Source organism: Micropterus dolomieu, linkage group LG09 (assembly GCF_021292245.1).
Source record: "Micropterus dolomieu isolate WLL.071019.BEF.003 ecotype Adirondacks linkage group LG09, ASM2129224v1, whole genome shotgun sequence".
NCBI lineage: Eukaryota > Metazoa > Chordata > Actinopteri > Centrarchiformes > Centrarchidae > Micropterus > Micropterus dolomieu.
In genome coordinates, this window is record NC_060158.1 from 14722826 (window position 1) to 14741462 (window position 18637).

At 41.3% G+C, this 18637-nt stretch overlaps 1 protein-coding gene across 1 annotated transcript in view; it reads left to right on the forward strand.

Annotated features, from left to right (window-relative positions):
- LOC123976191 (E3 ubiquitin-protein ligase RNF19A-like) overlaps window positions 1-18000 on the forward strand; it is a 26694-nt gene extending 8694 nt beyond the window's left edge. Inside the window, exons 2-10 of the mRNA XM_046058121.1 lie at window positions 6418-7261; window positions 11315-11523; window positions 11691-11835; window positions 12518-12680; window positions 12845-12959; window positions 13277-13435; window positions 14760-14979; window positions 15204-15347; window positions 15681-18000. Of these exons, the coding sequence (XP_045914077.1) occupies window positions 6663-7261; window positions 11315-11523; window positions 11691-11835; window positions 12518-12680; window positions 12845-12959; window positions 13277-13435; window positions 14760-14979; window positions 15204-15347; window positions 15681-16491 (2565 nt within the window). The 5' untranslated portion in view covers window positions 6418-6662 and the 3' untranslated portion in view covers window positions 16492-18000. The remainder of the gene's footprint in view (window positions 1-6417; window positions 7262-11314; window positions 11524-11690; window positions 11836-12517; window positions 12681-12844; window positions 12960-13276; window positions 13436-14759; window positions 14980-15203; window positions 15348-15680) is intronic.
- The last annotated feature ends 637 nt before the right edge of the window (window positions 18001-18637 follow it).

Sequence of the window (18637 nt, forward strand, 5' to 3'; positions counted from 1 at the left end):
GGACCTCAGAAAACACAGTGGACCAACACCAGCAGATGACATGGCACCCCAAACCATCACTGACTGTGGAAACTTTACACTGGACTTCAAGCAACATGGATTCTGTGCCTCTCCTCTCTTCCTCCAGACTCTGGGACCTTGATTTCCAAAGGAAATGCAAAATTTACTTTCATCAGAGAACATAACTTTGGACCACTCAGCAGCAGTCCAGTCCTTTTTGTCTTTAGCCCAGGCGAGACGCTTCTGACGCTGTGTCTTGTTCAAGAGTGGCTTGACACAAGGAATGCGACAGCTGAAACCCATGTCTTGCATACGTCTGTGCGTGGTGGTTCTTGAAGCACTGACTCCAGCTGCAGTCCACTCTTTGTGAATCTCCTCCACATTTTTGAATGGGTTTTGTTTCACAATCCACTCCAGGGTGCGGTTATGCATATTGCTTGTACACTTATTTATTTATTTTTTTCCTGCCACATCTTTTCCTTCCCTTTGACTCTGTGTGCTTGGACACAGAGCTCTGTGAACAGCCAGCCTCTTTAGCAATGACCTTTTGTGTCTTGCCCTCCTTGTGCAAGGTGTCAATGGTGGTCTTTTGGACAGCTGTCAAGTCAGCAGTCTTCCCCATGATTGTGTAGCCTACAGAACTAGACTGAGAGACCATTTAAAGGCCTTTGCAGGTGTTTTGAGTTAATTAGCTGATTAGAGTGTGGCACCAGGTGTCTTCAATATTGAACCTTTTCACAATATTCTAATTTTCTGAGATACTGATTTTGGGATTTTCATTAGTTGTCAGTTATAATCATCAAAATCAAAATGAATGAACACTTGAAATATATCAGTCTGTGTGGAATTAATGTATACATTATACAAGTTTCACTTTTTGAATGGAATAAATAACTTTTTGATGATATTCTAATTATATGACCAACACCTATAGTCCTCCACACACCTAGTGTTTGTTTTTATAGTTTTTTTTTTTTTTTTTTTTTTTTCTTCAGCAAAGTGTATTTAGAGAAACACTTAAATGTTAAGCATACTGCCTATGAGATAATTGATATAGTACCTCTGAGGTACTATCAGAGTCAAACTGGAAAATGAGTCAGCCCAGCAAGTGACGATTGATCACACACTCAAAAACCATGTTGCTATTTTAAGAAAAAAAAACCCCCGAAGATCTTTTACCCTGGTTTTGCAATTCTGGAGGTTATGATAATGTTACAACCCCACACTATTTGCTTTAAGCCAGTGTGTATTGCTACAAATGGTGTGAGTGCTCCAAATATTTACTTGCCTGTGCAGTCTGTTACGGTGCCTGCCTCGACACGCCTCTATTCGACTCGCTTTTGGTGCCCCATCCTCTGTTTTCCATTGCAGACATAGTACCCCTTTAATGAAGCTGGTCATCATAGCAACTCCGCATGAAACTGCTGTGATGTAATCTTCAACATGCCACACACCCCTCTCTGCATATCCTCATTTGATATGTCATAATAATAATAAAAAATGATGGGTGCAATGATGATTCACTAAATAGTATCCGATTCTCCCTGACTAATCAGCAGTCTGCAGTGTTTTCACCTCACCTTTTGGTATCGCTTTAGCTCGCTTTAATCCTTGAGTAAGGTGATAACAACATACCTACCAGGTACCAGATTTGCCCATTGGAAAACCAACAAAGGTGAGTAGAATTTAGGTGAACTGAGCTGGTACCATCTCATGGAAAAGGGACTTTAGTAGCGGATACTTCTACTTTCCTCCTATCTAAGATGTCGTCTTGTGAGCATGGTAGCCCACCTGCCATTAAAACTGCAGTTATCTTTTTCTTGTCATGCTGCCGTCTGACGAGAAGCTCTAGTACTTGTAGTTTGATGCTCTGAACGTGACCTTTTAAAAGGACTAGATGTTTACACTGCCCATATTTTATAGCGCTGTTATTCTTGTTATGATCAAGGTGTGTGGCGTAGACCTCATGTAAACACTCAAGGAACAGAACTTAAACGTTATAATAAAATAAAAGTGGCTCATCATACTGGGTTGATTGCTAGTTAGCATTTGTTAGTTATGAAAAAGGTCTGCAATTAGCAATTTAATCTCAATTTTCAAAGCATCAAGCGGCTCTAAAGTGGGTCAAATCACGTGTGTGTGACATGGCGGGTTCAGGCAGGTACAGAAGAGGTGTCAAGCAGGAGAAAAGTTCTGTGGCGAGTTAATTTTTACGTGACGTTACAGTATCCATCATGTTATATCTTTGTTTAAAACACGGGAATAAATAACTTCCAACTTCACAAGAATAAATACTCAAAGAGACTTGTCTGATACTGTGTTGAAATAAATGAAGAAAATGTTAAGTCTCCTTGCTGGTTGTTCCGACACGTTCAGAATCATTACCACTTGGCGTGAACAGCCCGCTCACATCATGCCCCTTTTTATAAAATGTTACCTCTTAAATGCTCAGTGTTGTGGTTTTGTATTTCTCTGTAATGCAGATGTTACTACTTCTTTCTCAGTCCTGGAACTAAAACCATTTTCTGATGCCCCAAAATTATATATTGAAATAATTAAATTAATATCATAAACTTGCGACAGCCAGGAAAATCTTTTGTCGGGGGCAGCCCGTAGTTGTTAGTGAGACCACTGCTGGTTTAAACCATAAGCCTTATACATCTTCCAGCTCATATTTACTGTGTTACAGTATGCCAATCCTAACAAATGGTAGGAGTTTTTATGTAGCAGAGGTGATCAGAAAGGTGGGGTAGTGGAGCTTCCCTGCAGCGTGTAGGCCATGTCGTATTGTCAATATGTGTGTGAAGATGGATCGCAGTTTAACCTGGGTATCAAAAGTCCTCTCAAAATCCGAGTGGCCACTTGATGAGATTCTGCTTTCCATAAAACTGACTGCTGCTTAACAGGAAAAACACACCAGAAGTTGGGACATAGCATATTAAATTGCATTTTCTTTTTCAAAACCAACTTGATCACAATAACATTTAATATACAGAACTTACAGATTATGTATTTATGAGGTCCTGGAGAGAAAAGATTACCCTCTTGATGTCCCCACGCGAAGCAGATGAATGATTTTTATCTCCTTGCTGCCACTTGCTTCCCCATAACATTAGCATTGCTGCTGGCTGATAAATGTTATCAGTATTACTTGCTTGTCCTTCAACCTCCACCGCATCAATCCCTCTTTTTCATCTGGTGTATCAACCCCAATACAATTATTGAGCTTTCTAAAGAAACTTCAGACTCTCAGCTGCCGTGACATTGTGCTATAGCTAGGTTATGTTGTGATATACACTACCAATGCCAGTTAGACAACGAGGTCAAACAAGTGAGATCAAAGACAAGACTAGTAGACAACAGCTAATTAATATGCACACTCACCACCAACTGGACAGGGGGTCTAATACAGATGTTATACATGGGGTTATTGACAGTGTTGCACATGAATTACTTAACATCACGGTAGATAGCCCTTAGGCCCCATCCAAACTACTGCGTTTTTGTTTTAAAACGGAGACCTTTTGCTACATTTGCAGACAAAAATGGCGAAAATGAAGACCTAAAACGGAGAAGTCTGAAAACGCTGCCGACCCCGCTTCTCGTTTTAAAACTCCGGAGAGCGTTTTAGTGGGGACGGGCAAAAATGGAGGACTTTAAAAATGATGACGCAGACGCTCACGTATGGCTCACTGATTGGGTCTTATAAGGCATGCAAAGTAGAAACACAATGCTACTGACAGAGTTTTTGATTTAGTCTTTTTATTAAAATATTATGTACCATGCAAATAACACTTAGCCTACACTTGTATATGTTGCTGTTTATTTACTTTGCAACAACTCCCAGTCTGTTTTCCGCCGCCACAGTTGCTTTTAACTCCCGTGTTAAATTCAGAAACAGTCCCAGCTCGTTATTGGTCCGTGACAAAAAAAAATATCTGGTGCGGTTCTTTGTCTGTAGTACTTCATTATTTTGCCAAATCTTCTGTAACTACGGGGTAGAGAGAGACCATCTGCTTCATGTTTACACAGGGACGCACATGCTCGGTGTATGTGAACGGCTACTAGCTGTGGTTTTCAGAGACCAACTCTGATACGCAGCTAAAAGGCTGGTGTGGAGGTTTTTAAAACACCATTTTTAAACAAAAACGGAGTAGTGTGTATGGGGCCTAAGTCTTAATCTGTCAAAATGACCTTGGCCTTCAGTTTTCAGTCAGCGATGGAGTCTATATTCAGTTGGAGAAAAAGATTGAATTCGGTACCTCAGCTTTGAAACTTTGTCCGAGTTATTTGGCACAGAAAAATGTGTTTTGGGTGCATTCAGAGTTGTGATCAAATCAGAAATACATTTCTGTGCTAGTTGTTCATTCAGAATTAATTCAACTTGTAGTATTGGGTTGATGTGGAGGAGGAAGGAGGCATGTGCAGTCTAGGCACCAGACTGAATCTAGCTTCAACACTAAAGTAGTAACCGTTGTGTGCATGTCATGGGGGGAGAAAAACTGCAGCCAGTCAGACTGAGGTTTCTAGGTTTTTAGCGCGAGTGTTTGCAGGATTGCTGTCCCAGTTGAGATTTGCAGTTGGGCTTGTTAATTAGTCACCTTTTGGCTCCCACTGGAATTTTCCTGAAATTATTCTCTAATGACACAAACACAAGGGCATACTGAAGCAGAGGGAAATCATTCTGTTTTCTCCACTCTGCCTGCCTGGTATTATTATGCTTTAGGATTTTGACAGTTGAATATTTGGAAAGTTGAATCTGCAGCAGTAGTTTTGAGGACATTTCAGGACCAGCAAAGGCAAAGCTTCTCAACTCACACCTTTTCAGTCGTATCACTGCACTTTTTGCTGTGTCATTATACACAGAGCAATGCAGGAGCAACGACATATCAGACTTTTCTCAAAATGACCAAATCTTAAAACTAACTGTGATGGAAGTTGAGAATGGTAATGGAAACAGAGGGCATGGCAAACCTTTACTTTGCCATGCCCACCTTTACTTTCTCTGACCTCTAATAAACCAACATGGTATGTGAGACAGTGTATTCCAAGGAGATAAAAGGGTTTTTAAATAACATTGGCCATAGCCCTCAGCTGCAGCACCTCTTGCTGATGTCAGTTTTTTGTCTGCATTGCTGTGTTTAGTTGTTTTCCAATGAGAGATGGGTTGGACAAATTTGAGGACATAAATAAAACGGGGGATTTCGTCACTTAAGATGGGAACACGCCACGTGATTTTAAAGCTGTGTTATAGCCTGATTTGGCAATGGGTATTGATTTGAAAGGTCTGTTGTGGATTTTGGACTGCAAAAAAAAGCAAGGGGAAAAAAACAGGTAACCTTTTAAAGTGAAAAGGTTTAGCATTAAAATCTCTTAATATCCTGAAATCTGATGATTTGTTGCTGGAAGGTGGATGCAGCAAAGAATCAGGTGTCCATGTTGAAGTTTGGCAAATTGCAAATTGTGTGACATCTTTCGACTAGTTGGTGTGTGTGTGTGTGTGTGTGTGTGGTTTTTTTTTTTATTTATTTATTTTTTTTGGGAATCAGTCCAAGGCGCCAGAGAGGTTTATGTTCCATTTATTAATTGCAATTGTAAGTCACTTTTATCCATAGCGACTTACAATTGCTATACATGTCAGAGGTCGCACGCCTCTGGAGCAACTAGGGGTTAGGTGTCTTGCTTAGGGACACATTGGTGGATGTGTCGCAGTGGGGGATTGAACCCAGGTCTCTTACACCAAAGGCATGTGTCTTATCCACTGCACCATCACCACCATGTTTATCCAAAACATGTAAATTCATTAGAGCGATCTGCCAGCTCTATGGAAGCCAGCATAGCACCACACCCAAAAACTGTTTTTTCAGCAAAAAATGCGCTTGTCATTACTTGACGGTCTCTAGTATGTCTTTTGTGTAGGTATATGTCAGCAGGACAGAACCATTAGAATGAATTAGAACTACTTGCACTACGTTTGGTTTTGTGTAGCATTGTCGTCAAACAGCTACCCATCCACATCCATTGACACAGCTGTGGGCACACCGGAGATCTACTATGGGGAAAAACACACATTTTGTCTTGTTTTGCCTACACATGACTAATACGCACTCGAGGGAAAGCCTGCCGTCTTTTTATGTAAGCAGTCTCACATGCACAAACACACTTACGCAGAAGACACGCCTGAAAAAATGCCTGAATCCTGCAAGAAGTCTTTCCTTAACACTGGGATCAGTGAAACGCCCTAGTGATTGTTGTCTTGTCTAGATTTGTCAGATTTTTAACGTCATGTCTCCAATTGAGGCATCCTGAGGGACCACTAAATTGTGCTTCCAAATGCTTCTGTTTTTTCCACAGAACATTAAAAGTTATTGCATTCAGCTTTGGTTCTGTACCTGATCTTTTTTTCCTATCTCTCAGGTTGGTGTCCTACATCTGAACATCTACATCTCATCACTGTGATTTAAACCAGGGACAAACCACACCACAGACTTCCAGACCTCATTTACCAGCTTCCAGCCACTATGTCCTAGCTAACAGCGACCCAGCCCCCTCCCCTAACCATCCTGTCCCTCTCTCCATCTCCCTCCCTTTCCCCATCCCTCATCTCCTATCCTGATGTGGTGATTTCTGGTCGTAGCACCAGCGGCGCCCCTTCTGGCGTGATGAGCAGCCTGCACCAGCAGCATCATGGCAGCTCAGGCTCAGAGCGAGACCTTCAATCTGCTGCCTCCTCTGTTAGCCTCCCTTCAATTAGAAAGACCCCCAAGAAGCGCCGTCTGTCCCTTCACTCGTTCTTTGGTCGGCGACGCCGGCCTGACCGCGACCCAAAGCGCAAGTCCAGGCCTCTGCAAGCTGGAGCTGGAGTGGACGCCACCGAAAGTGTCCAGCCAGAGACTTTGCATGATAAAACTTCTTCCCACTCCGCACTGGCTGCAGCATCGACTTCCTCAGTGTCGGGTTCTTTATCAGAGCTGCTGGAATGTCCTCTGTGCCTACTGCGACATACACGCGAGCGCTTCCCAGACATCATGACCTGTCACCACCGCTCGTGTGCAGAGTGCCTGCGGCAGTATCTGCGCATCGAGATCTCAGAGTCTCGTGTCAACATCTGCTGTCCTGAGTGCTCAGAGCGCTTCAATCCCCACGACATCCAGATGATCCTGGGGGACCGAGCCCTCATGGAGAAGTATGAGGAGTTCATGCTGAGGAGATGGCTGGTGTCTGAACCTGACTGCCGCTGGTGCCCCGCCCCTGACTGTGGGTAAGAATGAGAACTGAGGGATTCAATTGGAGACTCAGAGAATAACATAATAGCACAACCTGCTCTTTACATAAAGTATGATTCACCAGCTGAATCGAGGCGAAAGCTTATTTGATTTAGGTGTACTTAAGGGTGTGAACGAATTTTAAAATTTTTCAGATTTTATTTCTTATTCAACCTTTATTTTAACCAGACAGGACATTTAAGAACAACTTTTTATTTACAAGGATGGTCTGGCAAGAGGGGATTAGCCTCTTGGGGGTGGGGAGACAAATGTACACAGACAAAACATTCAATACTGAGGGACAAACGAGGCAAAAACATGCAGAAGGCAGAGGTGAGAAATAGTACAGGCACAATGGGGTGCAAACAGGGCAGTGTAGCACAGACACGAGAAAATAAATAATAAGAGAGAGGCAGAAGCTTAGAGCCACTCTGTGTAGGGATCTTGAAAGGTCTTGGCACATATTAAGTGTCGTCCACATTTGTGGCAACAAAACATTCTCAAATTTACAAGTTCTGATTCAGCCAGGTAGCCATAAAAGTCTCAAGCATGTAAGATTATTTCCACATAGACCACAACCTTTATTTAATATTTAAAAATCTCTATTTCGGTTTTAGATACTTTGTACATCTGAAGTCCCAAAATAACATTGTAAGGAGCTACATAAAGGAAACTTCAAGGCTGTAATCTGGCCTTTTGAAGTTCACCCCAGCTTCTGCGTTTATGCCCGAGTTATAAATATCTCGTAACCGTAATGGACCTATTTTTATTTTTTTTCTGTCAACACGATGAGTCAGCCAAGAAAGACGTGAGCAGCAAGTGATGATTATGCTCATTGTTGTCAGACTGGACCTGTCAAGTTTGTAATCACATAATGGACTACAGTATGTTTAAATATAGGAGCATATTAAACAATAAGAAGTATACATGATATTACAACTAAATGCATTTCTGTTATGTAAATGTTTAAGTCAGGTTATGTTTATTTCTTTAGCCCTTTTTTTTTCTTTAAAGATAGGGCTAGAAATGTTAATTGTTTTTGAATAAAACTGATTTGTCTGTTAATAATCATCATAATATCTTCAAGTTTAAAAAAAAGTTGAGGCCAACATTATGCTCTCTGTGCTCACTTGGTCACCTTGCTGTACCTGTCGACTCTATGACTACTGCTGTGCGCACAGCATGAACTGCTCATCTGCATCTGTGACGGTCTGTTTTTTTTGGTTTTTGTTTGCTGATGCAGTTGCTTTTTTAAAGAAAATTTTTCATGTGTAGTGTTTTTAAAGGTTTTGGAGCGGTTACAAGTCCACATTCCCTGCATTCAGTTATCATTGTTAGCTTAGTTTAGAGTGATTGCTGAGTTCAGTAATAGCTTTACCCTTCACTCTCTCTCGTGGCTTTGTTGCATCAACACTGCTGACCTTGTCTGTTAGAATAATGGCTCTTTCATGAGCTTGTTTCAGCTCTTCTTGCTCTTGTCATCTAATCTGTTAAGCTCTGGCTCACTGTCACCATCTCCACTGGTTAATGCTGTCGCTTTTTATAATTGTATAATTATGCTCAAAAAGTTATCAGGCTGTGCTGGTCGCAGGTAGGTTGGTCAAATTAAAAGAATCCTCTGCATGAACATTTGCCGTAAAGAGATAAATCATTCATCTTTATGCAGGGTAGAGTCTTGGCTTTACAGGGGTGTCATACAAAGTTCAGTGCACATTTTGGGGTTGCCATGTCTAAACCTTATTTGATCAGTTTTTGTATTTTTGTGCAAATGACGTTGAACAGGAATGCAGTTGTTACATTGATTATGATTTATATATTGAAATCAATGTGGGAAAACACAGAATGGTAATAATACCAAAAGGTCCGTCTGGAAGTTCTCCCACCATTTTCCATCATGTTACCACACTGAGGCGTCAGTGAAGACTGACTGGAAACTGTCTAGACTGAATGCTCTGTAGGTATATAGTGCTCACATGCCCTACTACTACTCCTACTCCTCCAAAGTGTGTCAGTTTCTACGGAAAACCTTAAGTAATGTAATTTACCGGTACTTTTGTTTTTGTTTCCTTCATCTGACACCATAGAACAGAAAACCACTATAACATATTTAAAGCATTATGTAAATTCTGTATCTGTGATCATAGTCCACCCTTACACTCATTTTTAACTTTAATATTTTTATTAATGTTGCCCCAGAAAAGTCAATGCAAAGAAAGGCTTTTCATAAACCTCATCTCCCTGCTCTACTCTAAGCCTACTCTTGCCTGAAGTTTGTTTTTGCTTTCCTTCTGTCCATTTCATCCCCTTTTTCCATCTTCCAGACAATCTAAAGGTTCTTGGATTTCAGTGCATGAGCTGCGGTTACAGATTATTTTTATTGTTGATAAATCCCCCAAATCGATTGTGTGGTTTTTAAAACATCAAAAAACTGTGAGAAAAATGCCCATCATAATTGTCAGTGTCTAAGGTGATGCCTATAAGTGTATTGTTTTGTCAATCCAACAGTCTAAAGCCATAAAATATTCAGTTTACATAAATGCAAGCACCATTACACGACTTAAACGAATAATCGATTATCAGTATGATGGCAGATTAATCGACTGATCATCGCGACGCTACTCTCTAATTTCTAAGTAATTTAGTTATTATTAGAGGCCTGTGTATATGAAAATGATGCATATGACGGCCAGGGTATAAGGGCCAGGGTTTGCTTTACCAGAATTACTCTTAATTCGTGTTTTTTGTTTGTTTTAGTTTTTTTGCCAAAAATAAAGTATTGTTATTTCACTTTTGATAACAATTTTTTTTAAATTATGAGTAATATAGTTATTTTACGTAACCACCACCTTCTTCACAACTGTTGCCTCTGTTCTCTGGTATCAGCTGATGTTCGCATGTCTATTGGATTAAATACTTATCTATTTTTAACCACAATCTTGGCTAAGTTAACAGCTGTGTTCATCAACCAACAGCAGTGGTGTGTACGTCAGTTGATGCCACAACTGCCACTTAATTAGCTTTAATAATTTTCAGGGAATTTGTGCAGAAATATTCTGTAGTGCTACATTCCTAAAAAATAAAAGATATTATTAGTGCATGTGCAAAGTGTTTAAGCTGATCAGCTGAGGGTTTCATGCAACCTGCAGACTCTTATTTTGGTCATTTACACTGGACTGTTGAGAAATCCAATATAGCTGTTACACAATGTCCAGTGTTTGTTTGTCCTGATCGTCTCTTTCTACTGCTCCCCTGATAACCCTTCTATGGGATGCTGTTGAATTGCTGCAACAATCTCAGGTTTTAGCTGAATTTCTTATACATATACTTATTGTATTAATAAGCCATGTGCTTTGCACTCCTTTCTACCATGTCTACGGTGTTCCTTTCAACATAATTGTCATAATTCTCAGCCTGTTCATACCAGAAGGACACAAGTGGATTTGTGAGTCAGCAAGCAAGGGGAAACAGTTGCTCACAATTATTTTATTACTTTCACAGATGATAAAGCTATTTATCTGCAGCAGTAATTATGTTGGGATACACATATCTGCTGCAACAATTTATTTTTATAATACCAGTTTCTCAAGTTGTAGTAGATTTTCATGTTTATGACGAAATAGTCTTTGGACTTTGCCTCAGCCGTGCCATGTACTGTTCAATAGCTTTCAAATTGATTATTGTAATGATTGATGGGGGACACTATGGTGACATGGCAGTCATGCAGAACTGATTGTGCCAGTACTGATTTATTGTAACAGAGCTCATTGGTGAAATCGTTGTGGAAAGTCAGCTAATTTCATGTGTTTATATAACAAACGCTTCTCAAAGTCTCGGCTTCTTGAAGATGTAAATGGCAGCAGTGTACACTGTGAAAGTGTATTTGATTTTTGTATTTAAACACAGCAAGTTTGTCTCCTTGGTTTTACACTCCGGCTCTGCCTCTACATTTGTCTTTTTTAGCCCAGCTGACCCCTAGTGTTGCGCTAAACTACTACATCCATACTAACCACCATTTTGGCAGATTTTTAATTTTTTTCTCTCTCTCTTAGTTATGCAGTCATTGCATTTGGCTGTGCCAGCTGCCCAAAGATCACCTGTGGGCGTGAGGGTTGTGGGACCGAGTTCTGCTACCACTGCAAACAGCTGTGGCATCCCAACCAGACATGTGACACGGCACGGCAACAAAGGGCCCAAACTTTCCGGCTGAGGAATTTCAGGTCCTCCTCCCTCAGCTACAGTCAAGAGAGCGGAGCTGCAGGTAACACACAAATAAATACCTCACACACCTGTCTGTACATTTTAACACACCCATCACATTTTTTCAGCCTCGCACTCATGCACAGAGAAATTCACAGTACATGCACTATAAATATTCACCAAAATGCTTCTCATGCTTTCCCTCAATCACCCGCCTATCTCCACAAGGTGATGACATCAAGCCGTGCCCTCGTTGTGCTGCCTATATCATCAAGATGAATGATGGGAGCTGTAATCACATGACTTGTGCTGTCTGCGGCTGCGAGTTTTGCTGGCTCTGCATGAAGGAGATCTCTGACCTGCACTATTTAAGGTGAGCCACACGTACGCCAGATAGAAAAAAACAAACAAACAAACAACAAAAAAAAAAACCTGCACATCTACACATCTGTTTTGTTTTCCTGTTTTGTTTTTAAAAGAACATTTTTTGGCATTTTACCTTTGTTTGAGAGCAAACAGTGTAAAGAGACATGCGGGGAGAGAGGGGTTTGACATGCAAGAAAGGTCCCCAGCAGGAATCAAACCATATCTCTAAACGTTTACTGCTAGTGGGGTAGCTGTGTTTTGATCTTGAATTTAATTTCAGTTTTGTCTGAGTGTGACAGTTCATGTTTGACTTTGCAAATAGTAGTAAATCTTAACTCAAGGTCCAATTACAAGCTGATTCCAGAGCTGTTAAGTTGTTTGTTTTTTTAATTTCACTTTAGATGTTTTTGTAATTTTTAATTTTTTTTGGCTTGTTTAGTAGAGTTAGGGCTCATTGAGCATTGTGATGATAGGATGTGTTTCAGCAGAGCATAAAAAAACTAGTATGTGTACGTATTTGTTGTTTTTGTGATGCACGTACATCTGGAAATAGTCAAATAACTAATATTGAATGATTTTACTAAAATGGAAATCCATTTACTGATGTTTCAGCCTTAGTTTTATTAGTGATTGTAACCATGATACACATCCTGACAACCCACTTTCCTCTCTCCCTCCAATCCTCTCAGTCCGTCAGGCTGCACCTTCTGGGGGAAGAAGCCCTGGAGCAGAAAGAAGAAGATTCTGTGGCAGCTCGGCACATTGGTGGGCGCGCCCGTGGGCATTGCTCTCATAGCTGGCATCGCTATCCCTGCAATGATCATTGGCATCCCGGTCTATGTTGGCAGAAAGGTGGGAGCTCACGCCAGACAGCTGAGGAATGATAATGGTCAAAACCAACAGTTTGTTCAGATAGATGGAAACCATAGAGGGAGACGGTGAACACAAGACAGCTGGAAGTGGTAAAGCTTTTTAAAGTATTTTTTAAAGTATCAAATAACGTTTTTCTTCCTCAGATCCATAATCGCTATGAAGGCAAGGACATCTCTAAACACAAGAGGAACTTGGTAATAGCTGGTGGTGTGACGCTGTCTGTGATTGTGTCGCCTGTGGTCGCAGCTGTCACTGTTGGTAAGAAAGAAAGTCTTTTCTCTCTTTTCCCTCTTGGCCTTTTCTCCTTCATCTGTTTAACAACAACATTTAAATGACTTAAGAGTTTCCTTTTGATGGGTCATATAAAGTATAAAGGGAGTAATGTATAAAATCAAACGGGGGTTTGGAAATTGGGACAAAATATTTGTCACAATGCATTCTTGTCTTTCTGCTTTGAGCTGTCTAAAAAGGTGGATATGCTGGGATATTTTTCAGTGTTTAGAAAGGAGAAAGCTATGTAGTCAAACCTCTAACATTTTCACTCTGTAAGTTTGTGTTTACATTGTGTCGCGCAGGCATCGGTGTCCCCATCATGCTGGCTTACGTCTACGGAGTTGTCCCCATCTCACTGTGCCGGGGTGGAGGCTGTGGAGTGTCTGCTGGCAATGGCAAAGGGGTGCGCATCGAGTTTGATGACGAAAATGACAACATAGGTAGTGGGGCAGCAGCCACAGGTGAGCGTCTTTAACTGATGGAAAGAAAGACAAACAACACAGGAAAGCAATACAACTGGTCTCCTACGTGATCTCAGGAGTGTTCAGAATATACAAATAGAAGAGGCATTAAAACTTAAGCTTTAGCTTGAACCGCTTTATTGCCCCCAAGCAGACCATTTGTCTTGCAGTCAGGTGAAACACAGACTTAAAATACATGAATTATATAACAAAAATATGTTAAACCTCCCACACAAACTCAACATTACACAATGTACATCAGGTGACAGTGTAAAATAAAAACATGGAGTACATCTAGGCATCTTCTATAGAAGCTCAAGACCCCATGAAACATACCAGACTAAAAGACAAATCACTAAATTATTAATAAACTGGTTTAATTAGTCTCCTTTCCTTGCTTATATTCCAGTCTCACGCTGCTTTGCTTTCACATTCTTATTACCTTTTGTCAATTAATGTTAGTAAGTTATGATAGTCAGAATGACCCAGGTGTGTATGTATGTGTGTGTGTGTATATATATGTATATATATGTATATATATATATGTAAAATCACACGGTCACTGTAGACTGGATAATGTCATTATTATTATTGGTACAATCAGCACAGCACCTTTTTAATATATGGAAAATACCAGCAGCTTTATAGCAACCATAACATTTGGTTTGCATAAGTACACCTCTGCCACATCTGTCAGTGCCTTTTTGTGTACATCTGGATTATTTATAGTCCTTGAAGAGCCAAAACGGTTAATGGGAGACAAGCGTTTGAGATGTGTTATAATGTGAAATGACTGCCGCAGTGTCAGTAGTTTTTCCTGTCAGCATGCATTTGTCACTGTCGAACTGACAGCCCCGAGAGGTAGAGTCCGTCTTGCTCTCTCAGGAGTTGTTTAGGGAGATGGATTGTGTTTCTCAAAGCTTCTGTCAACACTGTGAATGCTAATTATGGATCCAAATGAGAGCAGGGACTTTGACCTTTCCAGGAACATAAGGTGTGAGACTTAATGACATGTTTTCACACCTAGGACTTCATCAATCTGTTGACTGTAAAGCCTATAAAAGTCAGTAAAGTCATTGATATAACTTTAAGAGGAATAAACTTGACCTCAATTTCTCTTTTGTTTGCTGCTGTTATCTGAGGTCCCCTGCCCCAGTTGTTCTTCATGGCTCAATCTGTATTTCCCTCCCCCTCCTTGATTTCTCTAAGCCAAACAGTTCTTTGCTTTACAAAAACTATGTGCCCTCGTGTGCTCTTCTCTGTCAGTGAAAACCTTTTGTAAATTAATAAAAATTACATTTCCTGCTTCTCCTTTTCTCCGCAGACACAACCTCGGTGGCAGAGACTCGGCTCAACAATCCCAGCCTCGGAGATGGAGCGAGTGTCGGTGGCCTGACGGGCCTGAGCCTCAGTGTCAGCGGGAGCCACATGGAGCGCTGCGGCATGAGCTCCGCCCAGCGGGACAACATGAGCGACAACGCCAGCACCACAGCCCTTGCTGGTACCAGCATCACCGGCAGCCTCTCTGGAAGCTGCTACAACAGGTAATAAACGACCTGGATGATCTCTCCATTGCTGTAAATGTTTTATTAAGAAGACTGAATGCACAATTTGACCAGCGAAGAGTGCTCATTTTATCCAGGTGTGTTTCTGAATTTGCACACTTTTCTTAGTCTGCCATTGTGTTCTTCTATTTTGGATAAAGAAACATGCAGTGACTCATCAAGACGTGGATTATTTTATATTTCCTGTCAATTGTTATTTACAGGATGGAAGTGCAGGCTGATGTCCAAAAGGAGCGATGCAGTCTGAGCGGAGAATCAGCCACCGTCAGTCTCGGGACTATTAGTGACAATGCGAGCACAAAAGCTATGGCAGGATCCATCCTTAATGCCTACATGCCTTTGGAAAGGTCAGTAGTCAGAGCATGCTCTGCAGAACGTTTCTTTAAAAAAATCTCTGTCCTAGTTTTTCTTGTACATTTTGCCAGACGCCCTGTGGTCAAAATGTTTGAAGGAAAGTCATTTTGCTTTGCTGTTTTTGTCAGTATTTTGTACTGCATGCTTTCTGCTTCATTGGAAAATAATGCTGGAAGCACATGAAAACAAATTGGTTGTAATCTCATCATTTGGTTACTTGAGGTATTTTTTTTTGTTCTGTAGTCAAAAGTAGGAGTTAATAAATATTAAAGTGAAAATGCATGATGGATGCTAAAAATAGACTAAAATGAGTTCTTCTTTTACAGAGACAATAGTCTGGAAGTTCAGGCGGACATGGAGTCCAAACCGGAGAAGATGAGGCACTACAGTGCCAGCAGCAGCCTGGATGAAGCCAGCTGTAGCAGTAGCACTGCCGGCCTTAAAGGTGCTAGCGGTGGTCCATGCTCATGCCCCTCCACTTGCTGCTGTGCTCAGCACGATGACCACTGCTGCCCCCCGTCCCCCTGGTCAAAAGAACCCTCCACTTCAGGGGGAAAGAAGAGCAAAGGTAAGCTTTGGAAAAGAGCGAGCAGCAGCAGCAGCAGCAAAGGAGAAACCCAGATTAACGAGACACGGGGAGATATGGATGCCCAGCTCCTGGAGCAGCGCAGCACTAACTCCTCTGAGTTTGAGTCGCCATCTCTGAGCGGCAGCCTGCCCTCAGTGGCCGACTCACACTATAGCCACTTCTCCTCAGAGCTCAGCTGCTCCGACCCTGAAACGTCACGACCAGTGTATCCATCCTGCACCACACCCATGGAATCTCATCGTCCAGCCGCCATCTTCAATGACGTCACCATCACACCCATGCCCGAGGTGGAGAACGACCGCCTGGAGCATCATCCACCTCAGAGTAGCCACGCAGCCTTCACCCACCGCCTGCTATCGTCATCACCACCTGCTTCGCCAAAAGAACGTAGAAGTAGTGGGACATTTCTATACATCAACGAGGAGAGTGGAGGCGATGTCGCAGACACGCCGGAGGAGAAAGATGAGAAAATTAAAGAGACCAGCAAAAACACTGCCGCACAGCCTGTAAGCCCAACGAGGATTCGCTGTATACAAACCGATATCTAAAAGAACTCTCCTGTTCTTCGGGTGTTGGTGGTGTTACCACTGCTAGCTCAGTTAGCCTTATAACACACACACACACACACACACACACACACACACACACACACACACACACACACACACCCCCTTGGGAAGCTGCTCCCCCCCCCACATCTTGCTGGTGGTCAAGTGTAAGTCTAATTATATTTCTATCTGCTGCAGAGGCAGGAATATTATGCGAATGTCAGGCTATACAGTTGAGAGAGGGTTGACGTCCCAGTTGGAGAGAGATTGGTGAATAAAGTAAAGAGGGGCACAGTACAGTCTGAGCAGATTGGTGGTTTCTGTTGTTCAGTGAAAGAACAAGCAGACGTGTGAAGCAGATGTTTCAGCCTGTTGAAGCGTCAATGGAGGCAGCAAGGCCTATAGTAGGTAGAGGTCGATGTATATGGACAGGTGTAAAGTATGTTATCAGGGTGCTGAGATAACTGCAGAAGGCCCATCCAGCTATTATGATGATCTGCAAAGTCTGCCCCCTGAATGATTTTCTGAATCCAAGTTCGAAGCAGTTCTTACACCCTTTTCCTGATCCTTGCAAAAAGCAGAACTGATGAAGCTGGATAGGGGCAAGTAAAATGTCCGGTATTCTTTTCAGTAGTATATTGAGCTGCTATTTAAAAGCCTGACATCTGGCAAAAATCTGGTTTTCTTCTGGGTTTGCATGAATCAGGGATGGATGTGTCATCACTGTGGTCCACCGCTGTGCCACCAGTTAATTCTGTCACTTCTTAAAATGGCATGAGAAACACCACCGCTTAAGGATTGTTGAACCTAAGAGGGGCCAGTCCATACTGTAGCAAATTTTATTTTTCCATAATCATCTATAAGTAAAATGATTATTATTGCATTTGTTTAAAATGTTTTTTGTTCTTTGTCTTTGCTTATTTTTATTTTCCATTTTGGGAAAGTTTGTTTTAATGTTGAAGCCCTGTGTTGGGTCCAAGTTTTTAGTATAATCTGGCGGTAACTGTGTTGATAGCGACTGAAACCGTTCTCCTGCTTTTTTGTATTTTATTTTGCATTTAAGACTGTTGCCATCTTGAATTAATCTCCACAAGCACCTGTCTGCACTGGTTAAAAAAACAGTTTGTGGTTACATTGCAGTTTTTAGTATATCATGGAATTAAGAGAGATATGTTAAAGAAAGGGAATTGTAAGTTATTTCTTGTAAACGTAGCAGAAAAGCCCATGTTTTTCATTTGAAACCGTAGCATCTCTTACTATGATGGGGCTTGTTTTAGTAATCAGTCACTAAAACTAGAAGTCAACCAAACAATATATTTGCAATAAGAAAATGAATCTTTTGAATAATTATTGAACATAAGCCAAAAAGCTCTGATATACTTAAAGGTGTGATGAGAAACTGCTTGATCTTTCACTGATTTTAAATATTCAGTAGTGAATGTACGATGATAATAGTGTTACATTTTTGATCCTCAGTAATATCCACATCAAAATATAAGTTTTGATTCAGAGCTTTAGGTGTACTTTAACTATGTGTTTTAAGTTGTTTTCTTAAATCCTTGCAAATAATGCAAATAATTTTATATTTGTTGGACCCACAGTGCCTTTTTGGAGGGGGGAATCCTTTTGTATGGTGTTTTTATTTTATTTTCATTTCCTCTTTCTGTATGTCTTCAAATGATAAACATAAAAACCACGAAGCAGTTATATTTGCCTTGTGAAATGCATGGAACCTGATTGTAAATAACGTTTCTCGCCCTCCCCTGAGTGCTAATGCTAGAAAGTCAATCAGAAAAGCCATGACAATACAACATTGGCTTAAACTTGATTTTGGGGAGGTGGTTTAAATCAGTTTCCTTAAAGTAGCCAAAGTCAGTTCACCTGTGTTGTCGGCCTGCTCCTGTTGGCAATAAAAACCCTCTTTATCCGAAGCGTTCAGCATTTTGAGTATCAAATGCTGTGTTCAGCAGCTGCTGTGAGTTTTCAGTCGGACCACAGATTCCTCTGCTGGGATGTCAACCAGCTAATCTCAGAATGAGCTGTCTGGGAGTGAAGAGTCTCATCAGAGAAGCTGTGGTGTCGACAAAAAGAGTTTTGATGCACCTCAAAAGCCTCCAGCTGCAGGATATTCCCACCCTGCTGATGC